General features: G+C 47.6%; 10 protein-coding genes and 2 non-coding genes across 12 annotated transcripts; 7 read left to right on the forward strand and 5 right to left on the reverse strand.

Annotated features, from left to right (window-relative positions):
• Positions 1 to 2577: 2577 nt before the first annotated feature.
• On the forward strand, positions 2578 to 2693 carry rrna46. The gene has a single exon (XR_005994038.1). It is a non-coding gene; the product is annotated as a ribosomal RNA (ribosomal RNA).
• Positions 2694 to 3862: 1169 nt separating this feature from the next.
• Positions 3863 to 6293, forward strand: FMAN_03959 (putative alcohol oxidase; the record flags this gene model as incomplete). The annotated part of the gene is made up of 9 exons (XM_041824123.1): positions 3863 to 4159; positions 4207 to 4267; positions 4317 to 5002; positions 5060 to 5092; positions 5144 to 5334; positions 5384 to 5498; positions 5545 to 5646; positions 5694 to 5922; positions 5974 to 6293. 9 exons carry the CDS (start codon positions 3863 to 3865, stop codon positions 6291 to 6293), a joined length of 2034 nt encoding a protein of 677 aa, XP_041689635.1.
• Positions 6294 to 6862: 569 nt separating this feature from the next.
• FMAN_03958 (uncharacterized protein) lies at positions 6863 to 8027 on the reverse strand (the record flags this gene model as incomplete). Its single annotated transcript, XM_041824124.1, has 2 exons — positions 6863 to 7568; positions 7618 to 8027. 2 exons carry the CDS (start codon positions 8025 to 8027, stop codon positions 6863 to 6865), a joined length of 1116 nt encoding a protein of 371 aa, XP_041689636.1.
• Positions 8028 to 11447: 3420 nt separating this feature from the next.
• Positions 11448 to 12413, reverse strand: FMAN_03957 (uncharacterized protein; the record flags this gene model as incomplete). Its single annotated transcript, XM_041824125.1, has 1 exon — positions 11448 to 12413. The coding sequence occupies one exon, from the start codon at positions 12411 to 12413 to the stop codon at positions 11448 to 11450; it is 966 nt and encodes a 321-aa protein (XP_041689637.1).
• An 826-nt stretch (positions 12414 to 13239) lies between these two features.
• On the reverse strand, positions 13240 to 14512 carry FMAN_03956 (putative pectin methylesterase family protein; the record flags this gene model as incomplete). The annotated part of the gene is made up of 2 exons (XM_041824126.1): positions 13240 to 13794; positions 13847 to 14512. 2 exons carry the CDS (start codon positions 14510 to 14512, stop codon positions 13240 to 13242), a joined length of 1221 nt encoding a protein of 406 aa, XP_041689638.1.
• A 1461-nt stretch (positions 14513 to 15973) lies between these two features.
• Positions 15974 to 16814, forward strand: FMAN_03955 (uncharacterized protein; the record flags this gene model as incomplete). The annotated part of the gene is made up of 3 exons (XM_041824127.1): positions 15974 to 16079; positions 16128 to 16476; positions 16529 to 16814. 3 exons carry the CDS (start codon positions 15974 to 15976, stop codon positions 16812 to 16814), a joined length of 741 nt encoding a protein of 246 aa, XP_041689639.1.
• Positions 16815 to 17409: 595 nt separating this feature from the next.
• On the forward strand, positions 17410 to 18768 carry FMAN_03954 (uncharacterized protein; the record flags this gene model as incomplete). The annotated part of the gene is made up of 1 exon (XM_041824128.1): positions 17410 to 18768. The coding sequence occupies one exon, from the start codon at positions 17410 to 17412 to the stop codon at positions 18766 to 18768; it is 1359 nt and encodes a 452-aa protein (XP_041689640.1).
• Positions 18769 to 19214: 446 nt separating this feature from the next.
• FMAN_03953 (uncharacterized protein) lies at positions 19215 to 20531 on the forward strand (the record flags this gene model as incomplete). Its single annotated transcript, XM_041824129.1, has 1 exon — positions 19215 to 20531. One exon carries the CDS (start codon positions 19215 to 19217, stop codon positions 20529 to 20531), a length of 1317 nt encoding a protein of 438 aa, XP_041689641.1.
• Positions 20532 to 20963: 432 nt separating this feature from the next.
• FMAN_03952 (uncharacterized protein) lies at positions 20964 to 21866 on the forward strand (the record flags this gene model as incomplete). Its single annotated transcript, XM_041824130.1, has 1 exon — positions 20964 to 21866. One exon carries the CDS (start codon positions 20964 to 20966, stop codon positions 21864 to 21866), a length of 903 nt encoding a protein of 300 aa, XP_041689642.1.
• Positions 21867 to 22294: 428 nt separating this feature from the next.
• Positions 22295 to 23781, reverse strand: FMAN_03951 (uncharacterized protein; the record flags this gene model as incomplete). Its single annotated transcript, XM_041824131.1, has 2 exons — positions 22295 to 23489; positions 23609 to 23781. The coding sequence occupies 2 exons, from the start codon at positions 23779 to 23781 to the stop codon at positions 22295 to 22297; spliced, it is 1368 nt and encodes a 455-aa protein (XP_041689643.1).
• An 827-nt stretch (positions 23782 to 24608) lies between these two features.
• tRNA lies at positions 24609 to 24702 on the reverse strand. The gene is made up of 2 exons: positions 24666 to 24702; positions 24609 to 24644 (listed from the first exon to the last, which is right to left on the reverse strand). It is a non-coding gene; the product is annotated as a tRNA-Arg (tRNA).
• Positions 24703 to 26264: 1562 nt separating this feature from the next.
• Positions 26265 to 26999, forward strand: FMAN_03950 (the record flags this gene model as incomplete). The annotated part of the gene is made up of 2 exons (XM_041824132.1): positions 26265 to 26605; positions 26657 to 26999. The coding sequence occupies 2 exons, from the start codon at positions 26265 to 26267 to the stop codon at positions 26997 to 26999; spliced, it is 684 nt and encodes a 227-aa protein (XP_041689644.1).
• Positions 27000 to 27466: the final 467 nt, after the last annotated feature.

Raw genomic sequence — 27466 nt, forward strand, 5'->3', positions numbered from 1 at the left:
TTTGGATATGTTGCTGGTGAGTTACTCGAGACATGTTGGATTTCTTATGGGATCGGAGCAATGAAGACGTGATTCATATTGATAAGCTGTTTTTCTTGTTTCGGGGCGAGACATCCGCGTGTTTTCTGGCTTGTGATGGGCTGGGCTGTGAGGGCTCGTAAGACGTGATCTGGATGGCGCAATTTGGAGTTTGTCATGGAGGGGCTGATCAGCCACCACGTGCATCGATAACGTGCAAAAAGGTATGAAGATGTAATTGATGAAGTTTATAAATAAGAGATGTCAATTCTCGCGTGATCTTACTGTTTTGTCTTTCCATTGATGAGGCGGAAATGGTGTAGGGTATCCTGTATGAAGTGCAACTGAGCTGGAGATCTAACTGATCTACATCTCGCATGGATATATCACAAAATAAATTCAAAATAATTATAAATATAAGTTTAGGTTCTAAGCTGAGGATTCTATTAATAATATAAGATAAAATGAATTCCCGTTTAACCCTGCCTTAAAACCGGGTTCACCAAGAGTATCAATATCAACGCTTTGCATATAACTCAGTACAAAGACAGAGCTAGGAATACCTGACATAGAAATTCATGATAACCTCTTACATTCTATATATCCACGGGAGGTTCTTATAGTAAAGAAATACCGCAGGGATTACGACGTTATCAAGCAGATGAACTCCTGTTGCTCCATTGCTAATATGACATTTCAAGATCAATGCGGCAACCGGGCGAAGAAAAGTATGCTCACGTAACACGGAACTGAGACCTTGGGTAACTTGTACTCTGTGAGCTGTGGCCATGAAGTTGAAGTAATGCCCTTTGTCGTATTCAATCAAGCATCGAAAGCATCGATTTCACAAGGATGGATGCTACAAACATGAGGCTGAACTCGGACGCCGAGCTCGAGAAATGTCCTATCATAAGCTTGGTAAGCTCATATGGATGAGCCTATCATTATACAGATCTATGCTAGAAACTTGGTTAGCATAAGGAATGATAATGGGTTGACTTGTCGGTCAAGAAGGAAACTTGATATAACGAGGAAAACGATAGAACAGTATATGTGTTCTTATCTGTTATCAGTATTTAGAGGGTACAGTCCGCTTGAGAAAGGTAATGATAATTGCAGCAAGTTTCTTAATTATTTCTGGTAGAGAGTTCTATCAGTAGATGATATAAAGTGAGTTTCAAGACTATCCAAGATGCTTAAGGAAGATTTCTACCAATACCAAATCCAACTTCGAGACAAAACCTATATTTGTATCGGACCGTCGGCTGCCGATAGACTCATTCAACAGCTATTATGAGGTATATCTGAACGGCGCGTGAGGACTCGCATGCAAGTTACTACACCGAATTTAGAATCAACGAGCCACAACCCGATCACTCCTCTATCAAACACGACTTCAAATGCTACATAGAAGCCGATAGAACTTTCGAAATTACGAAACTGGTCTAAAGCTGTAATAGAATATACTAAACTTACCTAAGTTTTTGTATTACTTAGGATAAGAGCCCTAAGTTGTCTTGCCTCCGCTTAGTACAGGAGAAGAACGGATGATCTGTCTCTGTAGAAAGAAATATATAAGCTTGTACCATACATAGATCAATTCTTACCAATAATTTCTTGGTAAGCATCTCCTCAGGATGATATCTCAGCAAGAACTCTCTAATCAGCCAAGCATCATGCCCAGAACTCAGCTGTGAACTACTCCCTATGTGTTGAGAAAGCCTTTATCTGAAATCCGTGGATTTATTGACAGCATAGATGTTACTTGGCCATATATGGAACTTTCATAAACTTATCATATGTAATAAATCCATGTCTCATGTGGGGAGCCCACATGAACCCACATGAAGTCAAAGAGCGCGGCATGCATTCACTTATACGCGTACATCCCATATCGAGGCTTCCACGGGCGTGCTTCTTTCGTTCTAGCTTATCATCTCCACATGAGCTCCCCTCGCTTAAACATCTTCGCTTCAACTTGCTCAAACTTCATGATGCGCCTTAGTAATCGGGATCTAATTGTCCACCAATGCCTGAATCACAAGGCCTCCGCGGTCAATGCAGAGTCACTTGACAAGCGGAGCAGGTTTCTATCTCGACGATCATAGTGTTGATCTCGCTGGGCATCTGAGCACAAGACTGGTCGGCACGAAGACGAATACTACGGCACAGACAGTATCCTTGTTGACAACATCACTGCAGTGTGGACCCTGATCTGTCTTGACCCAGGACATGATTCTTGTTTATATACAAAATACAGAACTCGGATCATCATAGCAAAACACACGAACTGAGACATTCCTCAGGAACATGAAAAGCCAAGGACGTGAATGCCACCCGCGGTTTCTTCTCCCCGCTGCAACTTATCCGAATGCTGACGCGGACATGGTAGCGTTGCAGTGCAGACGCTACAGTAAACTTTGCGGACCTATCATTCCAGACCACAATACACCGTCTAAAGCTTATGTATTACCATCCCTCTGGAAAAGTGAAGAGTGAAGCTTGCTCGGGATCCCAATGCCGTGATGATAATGCGGACTGAGGAAGAATCGAGCACATACGACCATACCTACCAGAGAACTCGGGATCCCGTCCGCTCTCCCATAGATAAGCTGGTAAGGGGCGGATTAGTAGTTGGGTCGGTGACGACCAGCGAATCCCCGCTGTTGTATGTTATATTTTGGTCTCTGTCTCTATTTTTGCTGTCGCTGGCTGTCTTTGTTGGTTGATATGCCAAGAATAGAGCCGATATAGTTACCAAAAGGTCGATAGTCAGATTGCGGGGGAATGACCGCACTCCACCAAAACTCTGAAGATCCCACCCGCAAAGAACCCAACTTCAGTCTTCCCCAGACCAATTACAACCCTGATCCCTTGCTCACCCCCGCCTCGTCATCTTCGTGTAAGAGTCCTTTTCCGGGGGGAGACAATGATTGCCGACCATCAAACTCTCGAGCCCTCTCTTGGCGTGGCCCTCTCCCCGCATTCTACCACCTGTCGATGGATCCCGGATGTTCCAGTGCCCAAAGCCTATTTGTCCGGGAACAACCCTGGGGGTAAAGGACAGGGGTAGCTAACGCCCGTAAAGTCGTAATCTTACATGCAACTTGAATCCTTGGTATTGTACAGTTTCTGTGTTGGTTCGCTCTCGGGACAAGGGAAGTTTGCCTGATGTAGGATATCATACATGATACGTTATGTTTTGTATCATGTTTCTGCACGGTGGTGGGAGCTGCTTTATCCGGCGGGGATCAGAGTTGCACTGATGTTGCTCAAGATCGGATATGAAAGTGCGAGTCAGTTGTGCTACCGAAAGTTCACCAACGAGTTTCAGACCGGAACAGACGGATATCAATGCCTCTTAACGACATTCCAAAACTAACCTGCTAAACTTAATCGTCTTGTTCTTCTCTTCTCATAGGAGAAGGAAGTCTCGGGAAACCTTAGCCCGCTGTCAATGCGGCGAAGCAGATGATATCCCTGACCTGCAGGCCAAGCAAGATACTGTGCCCAGCCAGCACCAGCTTGCCAGCATCTCTCCCCCAGACAAAGACAGAGCTAGAGCTGATGAGAATGAAACCATTATCCACAATCTTATTACCCCAGATGACCCTGCCATGCATATGCCATTGGTGCCCGCAATCTTGTATCGAGAGGGGTTCGCAGAGTTGATGATACTACATCCAGCATCCGATGGACATGCTACCAACCTTCGGGGATCATTCGGCATCTGATACACAGTCGAGATCGATATACAGACATCTGCGCATGTTATAAATAAGCTGTAGAGCTCTCCCGTTTTGTCAGAATATCAAGCAGCTTCAAGAGTTGCAGCTTCTTCATCATGGCGACTCCCAACTCGTACGCGAACAGCCTCGGCGTCCTGCCAGAGGAGTTCGACATCATTGTGTGCGGTGGTGGAAGTTGCGGTTGTGTCGTTGCTGGACGGTTGGCGAATCTTGACCACAACCTCAAGGTTCTGCTCATCGAGGCTGGCGAGAGCAACCTCAACAACCCCTGGGTGTTTAGGCCTGGTATCTACCCCCGTAACATGAAGTTGGACTCCAAGACGGCCTCGTTCTACAAGTCTCGTCCTAGCAAGTGGCTTGCTGGCCGTTCTGCTACTGTGCCATGTGCTCATGTAAGTTGGAGCTCGAGGGAGTGAAGATCATGAACTAACTGTTGTAGATCCTAGGTGGTGGTTCTTCCATCAACTTCATGATGTACACTCGAGCTAGTGCCTCTGACTGTAAGCTCAACTCTTGACACTCACCCAGAACACCACTAACAACTCTCAGACGATGACTTCCAAGCCAAGGGCTGGACCACTGAGGAACTACTCCCCCTTATGAGGAAGCACGAGACCTACCAGCGCCACTCAGTCAACCCAGACATCCACGGCTTCGAGGGCCCCATCAAAGTCTCCTTCGGCAACTACACCTACCCCGTAAAGGATGACTTCCTTCGTGCCGCTGAGTCCCAAGGCATCCCCTTCGTCGACGATCTCCAGGATCTCTCCACTGGCCACGGCGCAGAGCACTGGCTCAAATGGATCAACCGCGACACAGGCCGCCGCAGCGACTCAGCGCACGCCTATATCCACGCCACACGTGCTAAGCACAGTAACCTGTACCTGGCCTGCAACACAAAGGTCGACAAGATCATCATGGAGAATGGACGCGCCGTCGGTGTCCAGACTGTTCCTACCAAGCCGCTGCACCCGAACCAGCTGCAGACGCGAATCTTCCGTGCTAGAAAGCAGATTGTCGTCAGTGGTGGTACGCTTTCTTCGCCTTTGATTCTTCAGCGCTCTGGTATTGGTGACCCCCAGAAGCTTCGCGCTGCTGGCGTCGAGCCCAAGGTTGATCTTCCTGGTGTTGGACTTAATTTCCAGGATCATTACCTTACCTTTTCGGTGTATCGGGCTAAGCCGGATACTGAGAGTTTCGATGACTTTGTTCGTGGAGACCCAGAGGTTCAGAAGGTAACCCCCCAACCACCCACAGATGCGTAACTTGACATATACTAATGAGAAAAACAGCGTGTTTTCGATGAATGGCATCTTAAGGGGACTGTATGATGAATTAAATGTCTTAGTATAGTGTACTGGCTGACCTGAAAGTAGGGACCCCTTGCCACCAACGGTATCGATGCTGGTGTCAAGATCCGGCCTACCGAGCAAGAGCTCAAGGACTTTGAGAGATGGCCTACGCCTCACTTCACTGAGGGCTGGAAGTCTTACTTCAAGGACAAGCCTGACAAGCCTGTCATGCATTACTCTGTGATTGCCGGTTTCTTCGGTGACCACATGCTCATGTAAGTCTATGGAGGCAGCCACGTTTGTACTGGTACTGACAGGTTACAGGCCTCCTGGAAAGTTCTTCTCCATGTTCCACTTCCTCGAGTATCCCTTCTCTCGTGGCTTCACTCACATCAAGAGTGCTGATCCATATGATACACCCGACTTTGATGCCGGATTCGTAAGTCCCACAACCTCTTGCCATGAACAAATACTGACCATGTCAGATGAACGACGAGCGTGATATGGTTCCCATGGTCTGGGGATACATCAAGTCTCGTGAGACTGCCCGCCGCATGGACGCCTACGCCGGTGAAGTCGAGAACATGGTAAGTCCTCCACAGCATCGGTGTGAACCAGTCACTTACTTTTCTAGCACCCCTTCTTTGATTACGACAGCCCTGCTCGTGCTCATGATCTTGATCTTGACACCACCAAGCAGTACGCTCTCCCCGGCAACCTCACTGCTGGTATTGGCCATGGAAGCTGGTCTTCTCCTCTCCCTGAGGCAGACCGCAAGCCCGGTGCCAACATCCTCAACTCCAACAAGGCTCACATCCGCGAGGAGCTCAAGTATAGTGAAGCCGACATCAAGGCCGTTGAGGGTAAGCCACCTGATCCCCATTTACATCACCAGCATGCTAATCGACGTACAGAATGGGTCAAGCGCCACACCGAATCAACCTGGCACTGCCTCGGAACCTGCTCCATGGCTCCCAAGGAGGGCAACAGCATCGTCAAGCACGGTGTCCTCGACGAGAGACTCAACGTCCACGGCGTCAAGGGTCTCAAGGTCGCTGATCTGTCTATCTGCCCTGACAACGTCGGCTGTAACACGTACTCTACTGCTCTGCTCATTGGTGAGAAGGCTGCTATGCTTGTTGCGGAGGATCTTGGATATTCTGGTGAGGCTTTGGAGATGAAGGTTCCTACTTACCAGGCACCTGGTGAGCTCGAGGTTCGACATCGCCTTTAGGACTGAGATGGCATGAGGAGAATGAGACATGAGATTGTTATGAGCTCGGGGATGAGGCCAGATTGAGTAGCCGATCCAAATTGATTTAGCGAATGAATTATGAATATGTTTGAAATGATATATCTCACTGTGACGCAGAACTAGGACTTGGTATTTGAAGAAGTCAGGCTGAATTGTCCAACAAGTCTGTTACAAAACATCATGAGTATTTCGAGTGAGCAATTTGGTGCGCAGGAACTAGTGAGGCTGATTCAGACGCAACCTGTCAAAACAATCGTGGCGTTTTAAGCTTAATCTTGCGACACTTGAGCTTTAGTGACATGTCAGCTAGTTCATGCCGTCATACTTGAAATCAGTTTGATATTTAAAGCATTGATATTTATCAAAATCAAAATCTCCTGAAGTTAAAGCTTATAGAGTTTAAGTTGCTATATGAAAGTGGTATTGTTTCAATTTGCAGTAAGAATTATAAAGACAAATCGTAAAAACATTCGTCAGTTTGATATATATAAAGCCATCATCTCTCCTCCACAAACTCCTTTGTACTAATTCTTCTTTCCTAATCAATCTCAACGGTAGTTAGGATCAGAAGGCATCTCGTGGACCTGACCATCCTGAAGTCCCTGGTTTCCCTGTGGGTGTAGTTCCTGCGGTTGTGCCTGAGGAGGATATGGAGAACCCTGGGGATACTGGCCCCAGGCCTGATTCTGCACAGGCGTAGTAGCAGTCTGCGCCGTAATCATTGACTCTCTCCACTCCGACTGTGTTGGCGATGTAACATCCGATTTAGGATAATGCTGCGCCATGGGGGGTACAGCATCACCGTAAGGACCTGGGGGAGGCATCGATGAAGCTGCTGCCACGGGTGGTTGTTGTGGTGATGGTTGAGTAGCGTTCTTGTTCTTGTTCTTTCGCCAAAGCCAGAATGCGCCGAGAACTACAAGCGACAAAGCGACGAAACCACCGATAGAACCTCCAACGATGGCACCGACAGGTGTTGAGCTTCCGCCGCCGCCGCCTGAGTCAGATTCGGTGGGCTCAGCTTCTGAAGTTGTTGAAGAAGGCTCCTCTGTCGATGAGCCAGGTTCTGAGCTTGAGGGGATAGTTGATGAAGTTTCGTCTGAAACCATTGTCGTAGAGAAGCTGCGGCCCTTTTGACTGGTATATGTAAACTCAACATCCTGGGCGGCTGTCACTGATGCCGTTGCGCATCTGAAGCCGACAACACCAGAAGGATAATTATATGTTCCGCAGTAAGGCGAAGCAGTATTGGTGCTGATACAGTCAGTTACGTACTCGCTCTCAAGCCAATTGTTTCACTCACCAAAGGAGGTTATACTGGTTGCTCTGACAAACATCATTGCAAAGTTTGGTATCCAGAGCATCATCCCTCTCCAAACAGCGATTATACGCCTGAGAACCGCAAAAGATGGCCGTGGCATACCGCAGCTCCCAACTACACTTGTCTCCGTTGCCGCAAGTAATCGCATTTCCAGGTGACCCCGACAAAAAACCACATGTTGAGTCAGGACTAACAACAAGCGTAAAGGTCGATGCCGCAGCGGTAGTCTCCTGTCGTTTCCCCAGGGCCAAATGCCTCAGATCAGAGATCCCCACAATGGGGGTCGGATCAGGCTGATACATGTAGCCCGCATCTCGTCGCTTTGTGGCCTCAGCGATGGCTAGAGCGTTTGCTCCGGCGGAGACACCAAGCAAGAGGCCGTGATACTTCATCTTTGCCAGTCAGTTCACCTGTCGAATGGAAACAATGACGGTCAGCAGAAAGAATACGGAGCAAAAGAAACAGAAAAGAGATGAGAAATCACGGGCGGGGTTTGTCATCTCTTTTGGAGGCAGAGCTGAAAATTAAGGATTGACGGGGGTTGGTTGGTGCTTGGAGCGAGGGTATGAGTGGTGCCAAGAACGAGGCGTTTTATGGGATGGGCAGTTTTAGAGACATGGCTAGGCTAGGCTAGGCTTTCTGTGGCCGGATTAGTTGAGTTGTCACGATGATCCTGGTTAGGCGTGTTGCTTAAGGATAACGCCAAGATCTGATCTGACAGCCGACATGATGCTTCAGTCTACCTCACGCTGTGTTGATGATGCCCGGATAAATACACAACCTCGATAGCCTGATACAACTGAACAAGACGAATTGTATTATATTCATTGTTCGCCCAAGGACCCCGAATGTTTACTGAGTGAATTTCTAACCCTACCAAAAGCTGAAACAACCTTGTCGTGCCTGTCCAACGGTCATGCAAGGTTGGTCCGCGCAGGTAACCCATTCCGTCCTAGACGTGCGGATCCCAGCTCAGCCCTCTTTAGACTGCAATCCTTCAAGAAGCAACCATTAAGCGGTCAGATTTTTAATGTGCCAGGACCCATTGTCCTAATAACCGGGCGTCTGCGGTTATTTCCCTAGAGGTTTTTAAAATCCCGCTCCAAAAGCCGCTCGAGTTCATCTGTTTCAAGCACATAATCGTCCAAACTACTATCCGAAATATGAGGTGATAACCTTGTTTCTGCAATGTAAGACGGATGACCACGCGGGTGAGGGGCACAGGCATGCGGCTAGGAAACGGCCCCCAAATTCTTCGCCTCAAGTTTAATAAATCAAGGAAATAAAATTCCGATGTGCATAGCCTGTCGAGCCGGATATGACAATCAGATCTGTCGTCACAGCCATGATCATACAGGGCCATATGTCTTTGTTACCGACTTCCTATACTACCATGATGTAATTTCGTTAATGTTGAAGTAGACTCGCATAGGTACATTCCATTCTCATATCGACAGGAGGGATGGATGCTATCTATTCCCCATTCATTATCCTTTATCAAGAGCTAGATTGACTCCATCATCGAGCTTATTGACGTCCAGATTCATCGACAGGTCCAGCATCGCTTGGCCTGGTCTTTGACAGGGCCGTAATCAAGTCCTCGGACTGTCCAAGACGCAGCCTGGAATTGCAGCTTTGGCTCACGCCACTGCTGCCGTATTCTTTGTAGTATCATCAAGAACAATCGTGTTTAAAAATCATTGTGTATTAATCTCATGAACTTGATCAGCTTGTATTCTCTCAGCTATCGAAGCTTACAGTCGCCAGCCCGGATGTGACTCATCTCAGCAGAAGTATCGACACTTCGGTTTGCTGCTGACATGTTGTTTGTGGAGTTGTGGTGTGGTGTGTGTGCAGAGATGCAAACCTGAGCTTATGAGATCGCCCTTCCTGCTGTTTCCTAGCTTGGAAGGGACAAGATGCTTCTCAAACCCCTCAAAGATGTCCTCGGCAATGATCATCTAAAGGAACCTGTAATACATAACTGATAGGTCCGGAATAGGCCAGTTGTCCTCATAATTCCGTTGCAGTTCGACCCGGTTAGCAAGTGGTCAGAACGCAATCCTTCCGATTGGAAGAGGCAGTTTTGTGGTTTGTGTTTTGTGATTTCGTGTGAGAATTTCTTCTCTTGAAGAGGTCCTCATCAACGAGCATCCAGAGGAACCTGTAGTCTCTGACTGACATGCAGTAAGGTCCCTAGGAATGAATTCTCGAAGCATGGTAGCATTCATGGTAGGTGCCATGCTAGAAGAGGCTCTCTTGAAACTATCCTTGCATAGTTCGACAGCGCTCGTCCAAAGAGCGTCAATTCTTAGACACTGATGAAAATAACTGTAGACAACGAGTAGGGCCTCTGCACGGCGGTTGCGACAAAAGTTGCGAGAAGATCCCGGGTTCTATGTGGTGATTATAAGCTCTCAGCCCCGGGTTCCGGTCGCGGGTTCTTCGGGTTTGATATCTTGACATGGTTGAGTTCAGCGTTGTTGATCCAGTGTAGCCAGAGCGGAGAGCTTGACTGGCTTCTATTGTGTTAAATCCGATGTGTATTTTCTAACCTTGTGACTGACTCATAAACCCAATACCTTTGTAGTATTGAGCTAACCTTCCTTGGCCGAGGGATTGGAGGTTCTTATCAGCCTTGTGCTGTAGCAATTGGTCAGACATCTTGGTATAATGTCTAAGCTGTGAGCTTGAAGTGTTATTTGCCGCTGAGACTTATGGCTGAGAGCTTGATCTAGCCAAGAGAACCTAGCTAGATTGGTTTCTTGATGATTTCGCAATTGTCGAGACGACTTTGAGGGATGGGTGGATTAGGAAAGGTCGAGATCGAGGTCGTGGGGGAGTCGCAGACTCTGTCAGTCGGCGATATGTCCATCTTGATTAGAGTTGCTTGGGATGCTGCAGCCTAAGGACAACGACCTAGACTCCCATCCCTCACCCGTCATTGCTACGGACTGCAGACTCAGTGAGATACACGAGCCAGTCCACGGCGACAAATTCTAGAACTGGGCTGGTCTTTAGGGTTGAGTTCTGCTGCTTGAATAATTCCCTCGTCCCTTAAATGCAAGATGAAACAAGGAAACAACCCCAGGGTCAAAGATTTTGACAGAAGTCGATAGTGCTGTTGTCAGAAACTGGATGACATGTTGGGAAAAAGGAAGGATCTTCTCCGCCAAGGGCCACAAAAATTTAAAGAGAAGTAAGAATGATTTTCTAATTCTGGGAGGGAAAGGGGGCTATTTATAGGCATAAGAGGAAAGAGTTCACGCCTAGTGAGTCACAAGGAGAACATTCTAGCAAACGAAAGTTTGGTGAAGTTTAATGCTCAAGGTGTGCGCATTCTTCCATACATATCCCTTTTCCTTCAGCTGGAAACTCCATCACCTGTGTTTACAGCCTAAGTTTAACCTTGTAGGCGACAGTCATCCCCTTAGTACAGCCGGAAACTCAGATAAGATTTATTGAGATATTTCTTGGAGATAAAGTGTGAGGACTACCTTGCACAAGCAAATCAGATGCAATAGCCAGAGTAGAAGCTTTTAAGAAACAGCAGACACTTTGCATCGTAATTGGAAATCCTATTCCTGTTGCCTATGAGGTATCATCTGCCTAAATTAACTTTGTGGTCTGCAAGTTTCTCCATAGTTGTCTATGCAACTTAAAAGTATAAAGATTTCCCTTTTAACTTTGACTTCACTCTCGTACTTGAACTTTGAATCAGGTTATCCTATAACATCTCCGTTTGAAAATGAAAGCCATTTCATTCGTGAAGTTAGTCCTATGTCGACATCCTTCATCCCGTGCTCTCATTATCATTCTCTCCTTTCAACATAACTAACAGATATTTCCGTCTCAATTAAAATCCTATCATCCGTATTCGAGTTCCCCCGTTTTCGTCTCTTCTTATTTGTATCCCTTTCCGTATTTCCACATTCACTATTCTTGGCCACATATACAGCACCATCTTGCTCAAAGGCATTCAAACGCACAATTTGATTCCCACTCTCCGCCCCACGTGTATCACTCCCTTTTGCAACCTCCACAAGTTGATTCAAAAGGTTAAACTCAAGCTTAAGTTTGATGCTGTAGACAATTGCTTTATAGGCAGTCTGAAAGTCGTAAAAGTCTGCGAATTCGAGGACCAGGATCGGAATGTCGAGAAGAATTATGATAACATTGACGAAGAGTAGATGCCTCCTCATTCGTCGAACACCTTTCCGGTATAAAAGCCCTTCTGTCCCGAAGAACGAAGAACACGCTTTGATATAGATCGCCGAGATGATAAGTTCTTGAAAGAAGAACACCGTGACTTGGATCTTTTCGTAGATCTGATAGGGATGGACCCATGGGTTCTTGTCGCTGCTATTGGCGCCGTACATGAGAATAATAATCGGAATATGCAAAACAACGGCATTGGTGATGATCATAGCCAACACAAGCTTTAGAATGAACTGGTTCCAGAAAATGAGGTGTAGTCGAGAGTATAAAACAAGCGATTGGCCTGTGACCATCAAAACCCAACCAACAGAAATAAGCGTGATGTACAAAACAAAATTATCAGAAAAGACCAGGTTCTTGAGAAGGAAGCCAATGGTATGAGGTGCAATCCCATTAGTAGCAGCCAGAAAGCTCCAAAAGTACAAGCTCTTCCTTGTCTTGAACGTCGTGAGGATAAGAACGTTGAGCTCAATAACATTGTAAAGAGAAATGCCCATGCACACTGCAATGGGTATCGTTACCGAAGGTTGTCGTTGGTCGTCGCCGCCTGAGTAGCCCATTTCGAAGGCGCCTCGAAGGCAGAATTGTCCCGTCAGCTCATACTGTGAGATGAAGAGGAGAAAGTGGAGGAGGGAAATGTCAGATTTGTAGATCAGGCAGGGGGGGTTGTTTGTTGATGGATGCCCGTTGAAGGATTCTTGTTACCGGGAACGTTTCCTCCGGGGAAGAGGAAGTGGCTTGTTTGATGGAATGTAACTGGTTTGGTTTGCCACTGGTGTCGATTGTATTACCTACCTTACCTACTTGATATGGGCATAGATAATCACAGACTTTCGGGGAGCTATCCCGCCTGAATCAGTATCTATTCCAAGATGCTTTTTATATTACGGCTTGATTATATACTTTGATCATATATCTGATTCCTTTGTAGAGGCCAATGCTCATATCGTACCATCTTGGCTCATCTTCTCATGTGAAGATCAACTCCCGATCCTAAACCGTCCAACCACTAATCTTAGCGTCTTTTACCCCGCGAACTAAAATAAGGGGCAATTAAAGAAATGAAACGCGCCATTGGATACAGAGTTCACACCCCTGCAAATGGATTCAAATCTCATCTCGCTTTGGGGATCCTCATTCACTTGGCAGCGGTTACTTCTTCACGTCAAATCACGAAAGTAAGGCGGGAATAAATATCTGAGAGCTGTGATAGTTTGAGACATGCCTTGCTTGAGGCTGACAAACTGAGACATTCGGGCTAAAGGAGGCAGAGAGTTCGGGCTTCTGATGCCGAGTCATGGTGGTGGGTGAATCACAATATCACATGTGATGTATTGAGCCGCGGGACATCTCAAACTCTTGTAACCCTAGTCTAGCTGAGAGTCTTTACAGAGCCTTCTTGTCAATCCACTTGACGTGTCCAAACTTGCCTTCAGGAGTCTGAAATACATCCGCAGGCGCTCTATAAGGCTTGACCTCCGCGTCCGTCAAGACCTTGGTTACATTACTCGCCTTCTCAGCCTCAACATTATATCCCGGCCCATGATCATTCCACGTTGCCATGAAGGTATAATTATCAACTCTTGGTGTCGACTTGCTCCACTCGATATATCCAGCAGGCAATATCACAGCATCAAAGTAAGATTGCATAAAGATCGATTTGTGCTGCGAGTTCCATGGTCGGCCGAGGGCACATTTTCCAACAAAGTTTGTAGCGATGGTGGAGTTGACAGGGATGAGTTGTGAGTTGTCGATGTAGACGCCGTATTTGTTGGTGAAGGTCGTGTTGGTGCCTTTCCAAGCTGTGATACCGCCTCCGCAGCCGCGGAGAGATAGTGTTGACTTCTCAATCCAAGCTGTGCCGAAGCCGTACAGGAAATCAGTCTGTCCGGCGATGATGTTGTCGTAGAAGTATGCATTTCCAAGTTTTCCAACATAAACCTACAAAGTCAGCTATAATTTCATTTTCTCACCAATGGTGATTTTGACTTACAGTGTCTTGGTAAGAGTAGAAGCCACAAGAGTAAAAGCCCGCATTAGCCCGACTCACACCCACCGCATGCGCAGGTCCAACAGATTGAGGCGCAAAATCATTTCTGAAGTCAATGTTATACGCTCTAAAGTCCGTGCATCCGAACGGCGTGTCCTCGGGCACTGGAAAGCCCGTGGGCCCAGACCCAGTCAGGGTAGCGTTGAAGTTAGGTCCAACGGTGAGTACACTCGTGAACACATTGTCACTCAAACTTCCATTGTTCGTATTCGCAAGGTTGAACCAGATCTGAACATCGTTCTGAGCCGTGGTGTTGACGTCAATATCAGCGTAGAGATCCTTGACCCAAGGCTTGTTTGAAGCACCGATGAGATGAAGGGGACCTCGGCGGGTGACGTTCAATTGCTCGCTGTAGTTTCCAGGTGCAATGAGAATATGGCCCGCGGTTGTTGTGTTACCCAAAGAGTCGATGGCTTTTTGGATGGAGGAAAAGTCTGCTCGTGGATCATCCTTGGCGACGAAGAGAGTGCCCTTGGGACAGCCTTCTGTAGCACGCTTTGTCTGTCGTTGACATTTCTTGTACGTGTCAACAGGTCCCTTAGCGGATGCAGTCGCAGTGGAAAAGAGAGTCGCGGCAATAACAGCCGTCTTGATGATGAAGCCCTTCATGTTGAGATACGTGACACTTGGTCCAAACCAAAATACCACGGTCTTGAAGCTGCTATATAAATCTACTAGTTCAACCACGCATTGGCCGATCCTCCTTCATTTAAACCCCCAAAGCATATAACCAGATCCAAACTCACGTGTTAAAATCCACAAATCACATTCGAGGATGTATATTATTTGCAAGCTTATTCGGATATTCGATGCCGTAGTTAATATAATCCTCGATGAATCCCCGGCAATGGAACCTCACTAACGTTAGTTCTGTCAAGGCACGATCGGTAATTAAAATTCCACCAACGACAGCGTTGAATTGGAGGTCAGTAGCGGCAAAGTGACGATGTTGGGATTGGGGTCTTTGCGGGGGAGCAAGATCAGGCTAATTGGGGTTGGGGTTCTGCGGGGACGGGCATGCCCCCACGGGGTAATTCTCGTTGACTTCATAGAGACTGACGATGAGCGTTGTAGGATGATTTAAGTGAGTTTGGTAAGCAGATGCCTTATCTTGCGATAAGTGAAGTGGCTGGCTGGTGTGACCTCACTGGGCTCATCTCAATCAAGGTTTCAAGGCCACATCATGCCTCACCTCTCTGACATGATGCCAACACATTGTAACACTTCTCTTCATGCGTAGCAGTTATTAAACTTAATTGATAAGTCTATAAAGTGGCAGTGCTCTGTATTTATGGTTAACATTACGACTATCTCCACTCATTCCCTGATGCTGATGAAACAAGCTTGAAGGCGATCACGAATCACTCAGCCTCCTGCGGCTCAAGCCTCTCGGCCCCTAAACCTCCTCATCTGGTCACTATAGCCGCTTCATCAGATGAATCACTCATGCAACATCACATCAAACCTCTATCAAGATCGCCAAGCCCGACATATCTGCCCACATGCCGAAAGCCACGCATGCCCGTTTCAAAAACCCTATATCAATGTGTCACTGTTCATAACGCTGACAAACATGAAATATCACTCTAAAACATGAATCAGGGACACAAAACATGAAATATTACTTAAAACCGTATCTCGTCCATATGTCTTGGTCGCTGATGAAACACCACGTAACCGTACCCTGAAACAAGACAAGTTTGCAAAACATCTTGGCTACTAGCAAATTTGTCATATCTTGCGAAAGAGCAAATCTATCCATATTCTTGTCTCAGCTCGAGTTTCGGCCCTGAGATGAGGCTCGGCATGTGCCCGATCATCAGTGATTTCGAAATGTTATAAGATCATCTTGAGTTGCAGTCGGGAATAATGGTCTGATTCACAGATCAGTCTACCATCCTTACCTTCTTACCTTCTTTGAGTTATCGAAATTCTCTTCTTTTTTCTTTTACCCTCCTGGTGAGGATTTGTAATTGTTAATTTCAGTTTTGCTAGTTGGCTGGACCTTCTTTACGATACGCTCACTACCAACCAACCTTTTGAGTTTCGTTTTTGTTCATAATATTCAAGATGTTGTCCAAGACTTTTTTGTGGGCTGTAGTTGTCACTGCTATGCCACTCGTTGAATTGTCCCCACGGGAACTTCGTGAGCTTGAAGTTCACCAGCAAGTCTCGAGTAAGTTCTTTTAGTACTCAACCGAAGAACCATGCTGATACTTGATAGTCAAGAGAAATCCACACCTCGAAGGCCGAGCCAACAGAATCATCCCCGTTGTCGTCGGCGGTGCTCAAGATACCTTCGTTCCAAACATGATTCGAGCAGCAGCCGGAGACGTGATCCAGTTCCAATTTAGTAATGGAAATCATACTGTAACCCAAAGCTCTGAAGACTCCCCATGCCAGCCACTCCAGGCTACACAGTCTGGAGTAATCCACAGTGGCCATATTCCTTTCGAGGCTGGACAGACAACCGTTGGGACGTTCAATGTTCCTCTTAACAATACAGAGCCTATCTATTTGTACTGTGCTACTGGGCCGCACTGTCAGATCGGTCAGGTGATGGCCATCAACCCGTAAGTCCGACTCCACTCTGTGCTACACAGAACAGCTACTGACCGCTCCCAGCCCCTCTGAGGAAAACTTGGTCCAGTTCTCCAAGAAGGCAGCCGGTGCCCTGGCCAACGTCGACGCTGGCGCAGCTACAGGCGGAACGGTCGGAGAGATTCCGTTGGCAGATGCAGCGTTTACTCCCGCTGAGGAAGAAGCTCCTCCCGCGCCCCCTGCAGAGAGTACTCCTGCTGCAAGCCCGCCTACACCTTCTGCACCTTCAGCCCCTGCACCCCCAGCTGAGACGCCTTCCAGCACTCCTGGAGCAGCGGCTATGGAAGCACATCACCGCCTTGGATATTAGCGGGCCTTCCGGGTTGTGTACAGCTTAGGAAGTTAGGCATCTAGTTTACCTGGGACGCTCTTAACTTTTGCATATCTAGTCAGCTTTATCCTAAAATATACTGATCTCAAATCTCAAAACTTGTTCTTCCTTCTCATACTCGTCAAACATGAAAGGACTGTAAACAACATCGTCGTTTCGTGTTGTTTCCCAAGATCACAACGTTTTGTTCTCACTTTCTTTTTCTTTCTTTTTACTTCCAATGAAAAGTCCCCAGCATCATCTATGACTCATTTACGGCCAACGTAATTCAAGAACGTTGCGCAAATGCTTCGTTTGAGTTGACGGCCAAGTTGTTTGCCGTTGAGGACTGATGTCTCGACTCTCGGTTGACAGCCTCCCTAGCACACCAGAAACAAAACGCGGCTTTTCTGGTGTAACAGTGGCTTATGGGCTCTTGCATATAGTCTTCCTGAAATTTAAGTCTGTTCATTTTGCTTATCATGACAAACCAGTCTAGCTGGTGTATTTGTCACGTCCTTCTTCTCATTTCGACATATTTCCTTTCCCTTCTTTCGCATCTCCCTGTCCCCCAAACTCATTCGCAGTCATCACCATGGATCTGCTTTCTTTTCCTCCGGAAATACTTGACAAAATATGCAAAGAGCTCTGCAATCACTGTCAGACTAAGCACCTCTCTCATATCCCCCACGAACAAGACCTGATCACATCTTGTCCAAGTAAAATCTGGGAGCACGATGCCGAAGGCGTCAAAGCCCTTGTTAATCTTTCCAAGACATGTCAAACGTTGAACACACTCACTCTGCCCCATCGCTACCACCGCATCGAACTCAAGCGCGACATCCCCGATACCCGGGAATTCATCGCACATAGCAGAGATAGTGCGCATCATGCCCTCAAACATGTTCGCAGTCTCAGCTTGGCCTGTACACAGGCAATGACCGATTGCTACAATCAATTACCGGATAGTCAAAAACACGGTCCCAATTTCCTCTGCATGGTGTTTCATCATGCGCTCAAGATCCAGCTGCTTCGTATAAACCTCAACTTGGACGATCAATTCAATGTCTCCCGTCGAACAACGGCAGAGTCACTACGGTATCTACACATTGAGTATTCTGACTCCGAGTCATACTACTACCTCGAATGCTTTCAGATATTTTATTTGCTCCGAGAGGCGCTCAAGCTCGACACTCTGGTCATCCAAGTCACCAGTTTGTTCGGTTGGTTTCCGTCATTGAGACTTGGAAATGTCAAATGTCTCAAACTTGTCGACACCATGGTTAGTCCTGAGTGCCTCGGAAAGCTTCTCAAATCATGCCCACAGCTTGCATCATTCATATTCAGCTTTCCCGCAAATATGCGTGACTGGTTGGAAGGAGGAGATGGTCATATGACTACACTCCAAACGCTGCCGCAAGTGCTTTCTGTACGACAGGAAACGCTACGGTATGTTGAACTTTACTGGGGGCCACAACCTGTAAATGATAACGAAATGCACATCGTGGGCTCTTTCAAGGCGTTGACTAACCTTGAGAGGCTGGCCCTGGGCGGTCCGGGGTTTCGCTTTGAAAAGGCTGAGAACAACAAGACGCTAGAGACATGCCTTGTCAGTCTCCTGCCACCGTCAATCCGCAGCGTCAGCATTGATTCGGATCATATGAGCATCCATGAACCGATTTTCGCACTGGGTGAAGCGGTCAAGCAGGGCTCGTTTCCGATGCTGAAGGAGGTCCGATGCTATAATTGGTTGTATGTGCATTTGAAGGGTTTCTTGCTTGAGAAGGCTTCTACACATTCATCTATAACTCGAGAGGGGTTGCAAGATTGCTGGGAGAGTAGCAAATCCTCACATCGTCTACTATTACAGTTAAGCAGGACATGTGATGTATCGTTCAGTGCAACGAACAAGGGCCTTTTTGAACGTGGTGCTGGGAGGCGGAAAAGAAGTTAGGACTGGAATTACCTAGCTTATGGTTAATTCACTGGTAGCCTATGTAGTATATCTGAAGTACTTCTGAGCTACTCCAGCAATCAAGAATGAATTATGTGCCAAGTATCTGTTAATGTTCCCTGCATCTCTAGCGATATACAAACATTTTCAGGCTCTTCAGCAACAACCGCCGAGTTTGACCTCCGTGGCCGGGGTTTTATTTGCCACTTTCTTTCCTGTGGCTTCTTGTGTCACCTTAGGGCAGTACGCTTAGCATGCATCATATCTCAGCTGCATAGGCTATCTCATCATTCACGCGTTTCCCTCACGCGTCAGGACGAATCATCGCGTCACTATTTCTTTGCTTGTGTAACCCTTACTCATATAAATCCTTGGAAGCCCACCGACTCCCTTCTCGTTCTTTCTTTCTTTCTCCCTCATGCACCTCGCAGCCAAATCAACTCATCATGATCAAGCCTGCCCTCGATCATATGCCCCCAGAGGTTCTGGCCGAGATATGCTGGCATCTCTGCAGCCACTGCACAAATGACCATCTGAGTCACTACCCCCAGCCAAACTCACTCGCAACTCCTGATCCAGGGAAGCTATGGGAGAAGCCATCTGCTGAGGTCACCACCGGCCTTCTGAGCCTTGCACGCACCTGTCGGGTTCTGAACAACGCTGCGACGCCATACCTCTACCACAACATCGACGCAAGAGGATGGCCAGAAGAGAAGATCACGGAATTCCTGAAGGGTCGCCGCCAGCTGCAGGAGAGATCCTTCATCCGTCGCCTGACTTATGAACTCGACCCGTTCCCCTTGTACACTCTGCTATGCAGAATGCCTGATCTCCAGCTACTCTCTTTGGTAGACCGTGGCTCCTTCGGTCAGACACTCGCAAGCAAAACACAGAAAAAGCTGCATGATCTGCGATATCTGCACCTCGAAAGCACATCTCCCACGCACAAGCGTGATCTAAGCACACTGGAGAACTTGTTCGAAATGGCACCCAACATCAAGACATTTGCCATGAAATCCGGTCACATCGAGTGGAAAGGGAATCCACGCAGCTCCCCTAAAGGGCCCCTAGCAAACCTCACTTGCCTGAAGCTTTTCAACGTGAGTGTCGACCCGCTTGCTCTTGAAGAAATCCTCGCAAAGTGCGACCCTCTTGAGTCATTCGTATACATAAGCCAGCGAGGAGTGTCTGCAATGCCCGCGAACCTCTCATTCGCACTTGACAAATCCTCTTCCACCTTGCGTTACTTAGAATGCTGCTGGCACTCAATACATGATGCGCCTTCGGTATCCTTACTCCTCCGTTCGCTCAAGACTTTCGAAAGACTACAGACGTTAGTTCTCGGTGGGGATTCACTTTCTATTGGAATATCCGGCAATGATGATGCTACCAGTGCCTTTTATGTAAAGAATCTTGACCCAGCAAGTCTAACCGAGCTTCTGCCCGCTTCTATTGTCGAGGTTCGGATCGACTCGAAACACCTCCACAAGGACATGTACCAGCCTATGGTAGTATTGTGCCAGGCAAAGCAAGCTGGGTCATTCCCAGAACTTCGGACCTTCTTGCAGAGCAACTTCGATGCTTCTGAAGTTCCTTACACTTTGGGGGACCTCAACCAACTATCTGAGAGATACGGGGTCTCGTTCAAACAAGAGGCGAGATCTGTATTCCCACTGCCTGTAGCTCGTCCCGCGAGGCTCATTCGTCGGGTGCCCGCGAGGCGTGGGCCCCTGGCGTGGGCAATGGATCAAACCTCCCCGTAGACATTGGGTCTAGTGGTTTTAAGGATAGTATGTCAAGATTGGATGACTTGTGCCCTGGCATGAAAGAGGATAATGGTGTCATGTAGCTCGCTCAGCAGCAATGTTACCGCAGTCGATGATAGCAATACAATACATGCGCAACAGCATCTTACTCTTAGTTTTGTAGCTTCTTATCGCTCTCACTCACATTATTCCGAGATAGCGTTGTGAAATTGAAGATTGGCGAATCGGTGAGTGGACTCCAACTCAATTAGTTCTCACCTCTTGTGTGACTCATTCACGATCCTTCGACGCTAAACTATACGCGCATATATGAGCCTCATTCAGAATCTCCTGCCAAGAAACCTACTGTTTCTGATAGTTTATGTTTCAAGAAGACAGAATCCCAAGATTATTCTCTATAGCCCAGCAAATCGCAGTTCGCAAACCACGATGGAGATAGCTCAGCACTTCATCGAGGCAGAGAACCTCACCGACGTCGAAACCGCTGGCGAAGGTCTCGAATGCCTTGTTTACAAAGCAAGGTCTCCAGCGTATGGACCAGTCGTTCTCAGAGTACCCAGAGTCAAGGTCTACCAGAACGCTAATGACCCAAACACCAACGCAAGTGATCTCATTCAACAAGAGATGACGATCTACAAGCTTTTAGAAAGCTCATCCGTTCCTGTTCCAAAAGCATACAAGTACCTTGAAGAAGATGGTTATCCAGCGATGTTGTGCGAGTACGTGGACGATGATGGAACGGAGATCACGTCCAAGGAAATGGGTCGTGTAGCGGCGATGATACACTCAACGCCATTATCTGGCCCAGCGATTAAAATAGTTGCTTTGGAAACGGAAGATGTGTTCTCAACGATTGAGCAAAGACTCAAAAGACGCTTCTCGGTGCTATCGCACACAATCCCAGGGGCATCAAGCTGGATAACAAGCTGGATAACAAGCTGGGACCTCATTCACACCATCCTCGAAGATCTCAAACGCTTCCCTTCGAGTCTACTTCACATGGACTTTCGCGACGTCAATCTCCGTCACAAAGATGGACGAATAAGCGCTGTCATCGATTGGACAAACGCCCTCGTCGGTCCAGCAGCCATTGATCTCTTCCGTACGCTAGAGTTCAGCAAACTTGACGAGAGCTTCGTCGAAGGGTACACTCAAGTGGCTACCTGGCCGGATACAACACCTGAGGAAGAGTCGCTGCTAAGGCTTGATGCTGCGCTTGTGCTGGCGTTGGTATTCACGTCAGAGGCGCCGGATGCTGAGAGGGCCGAAGTTGCGGTCGCGAGGGTGAAGGAACTCTCAAAGAGCCTCGTGGAAGCTGCGTCGCGCGAATAAGAGATATTTGTGTTGGTTTTTATGAGTGTTGAGCATTGATACGTAAAGCGAAAGGGCTCTCAACGAGTTAATGACACAGATTGGCGTGGTGAAAGGACTGGCTGAATGGAATGGCGTTACTCAACTTACGCAAACAATTGAACTGTTTTGTCACTATTGCCTGGTCCATTAAATGGACATCTGCATTCGCGATATGTGAATTATCTGTAAAGATTGTCGAAATTGGTTTCTTAACTGGGCGTTGCCAGTAAGTGCCAACAATATTGTTCAAGTCTTAGACCATAGGTACGGAACGAAGTCCAACCTGGGCGAACGGCATTCTTTACGTTCTATATACATACATCGGCCGCCTGACAGGGCGGCATAGAGTAGTTCTCGCATAATGTATTAGTCTATTGTCATAAAATATGTGTGTGTATATATGCAGTCTATCGTCCACCCCAATGCACCAACTTATCATGGCACTTATCCCAGCCCTCAAAGTACGGCTTTCTCCTCTCATCACCCGCACCTCCAGCCCTTGCCAGATACTCTAGCACCATGTTTCCCCAAAGCCAACTCGCAGGTCCCTTGCCTGGGTGCGTCTGATCCTTATACAGCATTGACAACGACGAGATCAGGCGTCCCCATTCAAACACTTCATGGCCCGCCTTCTCCGCGGTCGCACGCGCAAGTCTCTCAAGATCATAGATACTTGCATCTCTAGCATCGCTCTCACGGTGCATAGTCATCGCGCGGAACATCACAGGCGCGTCTCCAAATTCAGTGTGTATTCTCTCAACAAACGTGCGGATTCGAGCAGCGACGAAGCGGATTTCCTGCCAGACTAATTGACGCACTCGGGTTCCCATAGGATACACGTCTTTCTCGTGGTTAGCTTCACCGGCTTCCCAGAAAGCGCGCTGGTCCCAGAGGCCGTTTTGCCAGAGGATTAGATCGGGGTGGCCATTTGGACCGCGGACTTGGTCGTGGAGGGGAGTCCAGTATTTATCCCAACGTTCTTCGAGGGAGATCTCCTCCATGTCGTCCATCCACCACCAATCGGGACGGTACGTCATACTACCGGCGAAGTGCCAGTGGTGGAATGTCAGGTTGAACTCGGGAATATCGCAGGAGGCGACGGTGTGTGGCTTAGGCTGCTTCATACCGCGCTTGAACTCGCCGCAGAAGAATTGCATCATGAATCGATCGACAGAATCGCTAAAGAGGATGATACGACGACCCCAGAGCCAGCCGAAGCCGCCGTCATCCTTCATCTCAGCAAATGCCTGAACGCTTGTCTCGCCATTGGCGTTTATCGCACTCTTTCGTCGGTTACTCTCGGCAATTGCCTCAGCAAGCCATTGTCGCGGTGTAGAAGCTAGTTCAACGAATTCTTCTTCAGGTTCTGTCGCATTGAAGATGACATCGCCAGCCGCAGGATACACAGCGTAATCGGGCGCATCCGCCTCAAGCAGGTCATCTGTGAAGGGGATCCATTGTGTCTTCTTATACTGATCGGTACCGTTTATATCAGCAGGAATATAAAGATACCCAGGTCTTCGATAGGGATCCTCGCAGTTCAACTCTTGAACTTCAGGCGCAGAAGTGTTGGTGGTGGTGGTGGTGTTGTTCTGTGGCGATCTGTAATAAAGTTAAACAATCGTTAGCGCAAGCCAAGTGCAATGCCAAGTTTTTTCGCGCGCTGTCATCAAATTCCGGGGAATTCAACGGTCGGCGAGACTAGGAGATTTCTGACGTACGGATACGAGAAAGTACTATCCCAATACTCTTCTGCTTTGTTATGTGCGTAAACCCACGGAACTTCTAATGATTCTTGGAAAGAAGTAAAGACAACGATGAAAAATAAGAGAACGGCTGCGACGGTAACGCCCGTCATCAACGGAGACCGCGACATTGTAGACGACATCATCATCAAGACGACGTTTTTTATGGGAAAAATGCAAAAAAGAGTGGCTAAGACAACACGGAACAAACAAGAAGAAAGGGAAGTAGCATCAATTGAACAGCCTGGGGTCGTACTCTATAAAACTCAGGCTCCTTATCCCAAACACTCTCCATCTGCGATGCCATCGCTCCAGAAAAAGCCAAGTGTAGAGTGTTGATCATTCTCCACTACCCCTTAATAACCTGCTACATGATTTGATGTCGGAGTGTATAAGAAACAAGGAATAAGGTCCGACGCGTAACAGAAGCGGCAGTTATTGCACGGGATTATTTAACTTCTGACACTGGGCACATGGGTCCCTTGGTTTCAGCCTGTGGGTTCGCACGTATCAGATGCGAATAAGCCAGAGGCGATCGCAATGAGTGCGGTTCCACAGGATGATGAAAGATTGTCACTGCGGCTGAAGATGATTCATCTAGAGTGATGGCCGATCTATGATGATAAGTCATGCGAGATTTATTCTACGAGATGAAGTTCATGGGTTGACATTATTGTGATGCGTTACTGAATGAGTGGTTACGTTGAAGAAGCTAATTTAAGCTTACCGATCTTTAAAACGCCTCGGTTCTAGAATCATGCATAAAAGCAGCGCCACTGCCAAGATGAGCTTGGCAACTCTAAAATATATGCCAAACAGTAAAGCCAGACAACTGGTAGCAAAAGCAGCTAAAGATAACATTCCTCGCATGCGCGATTGCCAAGTTAATTGAAACATTGCTTAGAAGGGCGGGTAAGTTGAAAAAAGGGATAAAAACAGCAGCAAAAGACAAATTGTAGAAAATAGAAAAAAGAATCGACCACGCCAGGAGTCGAACCTGGAATCTCTAGAGATTTCTCGATTTGCTCGAAAGCCGAAATCTAGCGCCTTAGCCATTAGGCCACGCGGCCCGGTCGTGTTTGTTAAGGGACTAGGGTGTCAACGGTATCCATGAATGGAGCCCGCACCTGCGTTTAGATTGAGCGGGGCGGATCTCAATCGTGCGTTCGGATCACACATAGTAGTTGAGCTGTTGGTGCGTTACAGACTCTCAAGGCTGTCATGAGGCTGGGTTCTAAAGTCTGTTTGCATTGAGTTCGCGTTGACGTGGCTGTGCGCTGAGTTTCTTGGATAGATTGTTCAAACCATGATTCAACAAGCTTGGACAACGAAGAAGATACTGGTACTTGGACTCAATGGGAGGGAATCCATAGTAAATGATACTGTATAATTACATGCATAACGAACTCGAAACAAAATATCGCATATACGATGATCTGATCCTTCGTATGTTTCCAGCCTCACCTTCGCATACCCTTCACGCTCTAGATGTTTCTAAGGTCGCCGATTACCCTGAACTGAACTCAAAACGTCAGCACTACCTACAGCAGCACCGGTCGGCTCGGGCGGGATGGGTTGTCTTGGATATCGGTAGGTATCTATGATTACGATTGCATCTTCAACTTGAGTCGTAACGCGATGTGATGAGATGGTTGTGTGATAAGACTTGGCTGTCATGGCGTCTTGTGAAGATGGGTTGACAGGCGGGGTTTGTTCCATTTGCGATGAACCGCAACACACCATTTCATTGCTCAATCAATCAAGTAATTTCATCTCAAGATACAAATACTTCAAATAGTATATCAAACGTAATTTCTTCAAGAATTCTCCGTCTTATACAAATCAATCCATTCCTTTGCCGTTTATCACCAACAGCCAAACTGATCCTTCAAAACAAACCCCGACTTCCGAACCTCTCCCTCCACAATCACCCCCGGCTCATCGCCTCTTCATGGAGAGCAATTGCGTCAGGAACAGCTCGATGGCAGCATTGCCGCGCCCGATGGCACAATGCGCCAGACCCAACCAATCACCATACACACGCAGCACGCAATTGCGAGCCTTGCCCCTCTGGGGTCAAGTGAGGGGCTGATGATGGTGGGGGGGACACCCTTTTTAGTGAGGGGTGCTGTATCTGTATCGCGATGCTTCTCTTTTTTTGGCGGGGTTGTCATGATGGGCCTTGAGAACTTGATTAAGAGGGTTAAGATATTATGACTGGGATGGCTTGACTACCTAAAGAATAATACAGTGAAAAGAAGTAAATATGTGTTAGTTACTAGAGAATAGAGTGTACGAGGAATGGAATATTCAGGGTCTGAGGGGTTGTTAACCGTTGCAACGCCAACACCAGCATCCGAGGCCCCCCAAGCTTGGCTTTCCAATCACCAATATCACTACCCTCGTGGCGTATTCAAATTGCCCGGGCCAAACAGATCGTCATCTTAGCTTAATAACGCAAGCCTCTTTCCAATCTGCGCTGCTCCAACAAGGTGCAAGCTAAGCCAAGCCAAGCTCCCTCCCCAAGAAACCACATCTCCCTATATAATCCCCTCCTCTCCACCCTTCCCTCCAAACAAACACCTTCTCCTCTTCATATTTCTTCTCATCATCACTCAACAACAACAAAAAAATGTCTGCTCCCGCTCCCCTTCGTCTGGGCTCTACCGCCCCCAACTTCCAGGCCGAGACCACAAAGGGCAAGATTGACTTCCACGAGTTCATTGGCGACAACTGGGTCATTCTCTTCTCTCACCCCGAGGATTACACTCCCGTCTGCACCACTGAGCTCGGTGCCTTTGCCAAGCTTCAGCCTGAGTTCACCAAGCGTGGTGTTAAGCTGATTGGTCTCTCTGCCAACACCATTGAGTCCCACGAGGGATGGATCAAGGATATTGGTGAGGTTACCGGCGGCAACGTCGAGTTCCCCATCATTGGCGACAAGCAGCGCCAGGTTTCTCTCCTCTACGACATGTGAGTTCTTAATACATATCATGATATGAGTTGTACGCTAACAATGTTCAGGATCGACCAGCAGGATGCTACCAACGTCGATGAGAAGGGCATCGCCTTCACCATCCGATCCGTCTTCATCATCGACCCCAAGAAGACCATCCGCACCATCTTCTCCTACCCCGCCTCCACCGGCCGCAACGCCGCCGAGGTCCTCCGCGTCATCGACTCCCTCCAGACCGGTGACAAGTACCGCATCACCACCCCTATCAACTGGGTCCCCGGTGAGGACGTCATCGTCCACCCCTCCGTCAAGAACGAGGAGGCCAAGACCCTCTTCCCCGAGTTCCGCATCGTCAAGCCTTACCTCCGATTCACCCCCCTCGCCAAGGAGAAGGTTCTTCCCTCTCAGTAAATTCCCCAGTTGCAAAAGAAAAAAGCGGTTTAATATTATGATACCTTTGCAGATGAGCGCAAAATAGGACGGGGATTAGTACGCCATGAGATTGAGTTCTTGTGATGGAACGACCGGTCCGGAATAGATTAGTCTAGATTTGAGCCATTTGTGATAGCTCTGAGATGAAATAAATGAAGAAATGATCAAACTACATGAGCCTGTGTCCATGAAATCATGAAAATGCTCGTTCACTGCTGACATGTCCCTCATGCGACGAGGTTATTCCTAATCGCGGGGTTTCGGGCCATCGGTCACCGATACCGGCGTCAAGCTTTCAGGGTCCACACAAGCTTGTGAATCCATCATAACTTCGGCGGAGCAAGAAAGTCGGGCTGAGTAGCATGACTTCAAGGAAAGCGATTGTTCATCAAGCATGTATCTTTTGAAGTGGTGTGTAAGCTTCGGATCTTGCGCTTTGAGACCGT

This window comes from Fusarium mangiferae (assembly GCF_900044065.1).
Source record: "Fusarium mangiferae strain MRC7560 genome assembly, contig: FMAN_scaffold017, whole genome shotgun sequence".
NCBI lineage: Eukaryota > Fungi > Ascomycota > Sordariomycetes > Hypocreales > Nectriaceae > Fusarium > Fusarium mangiferae.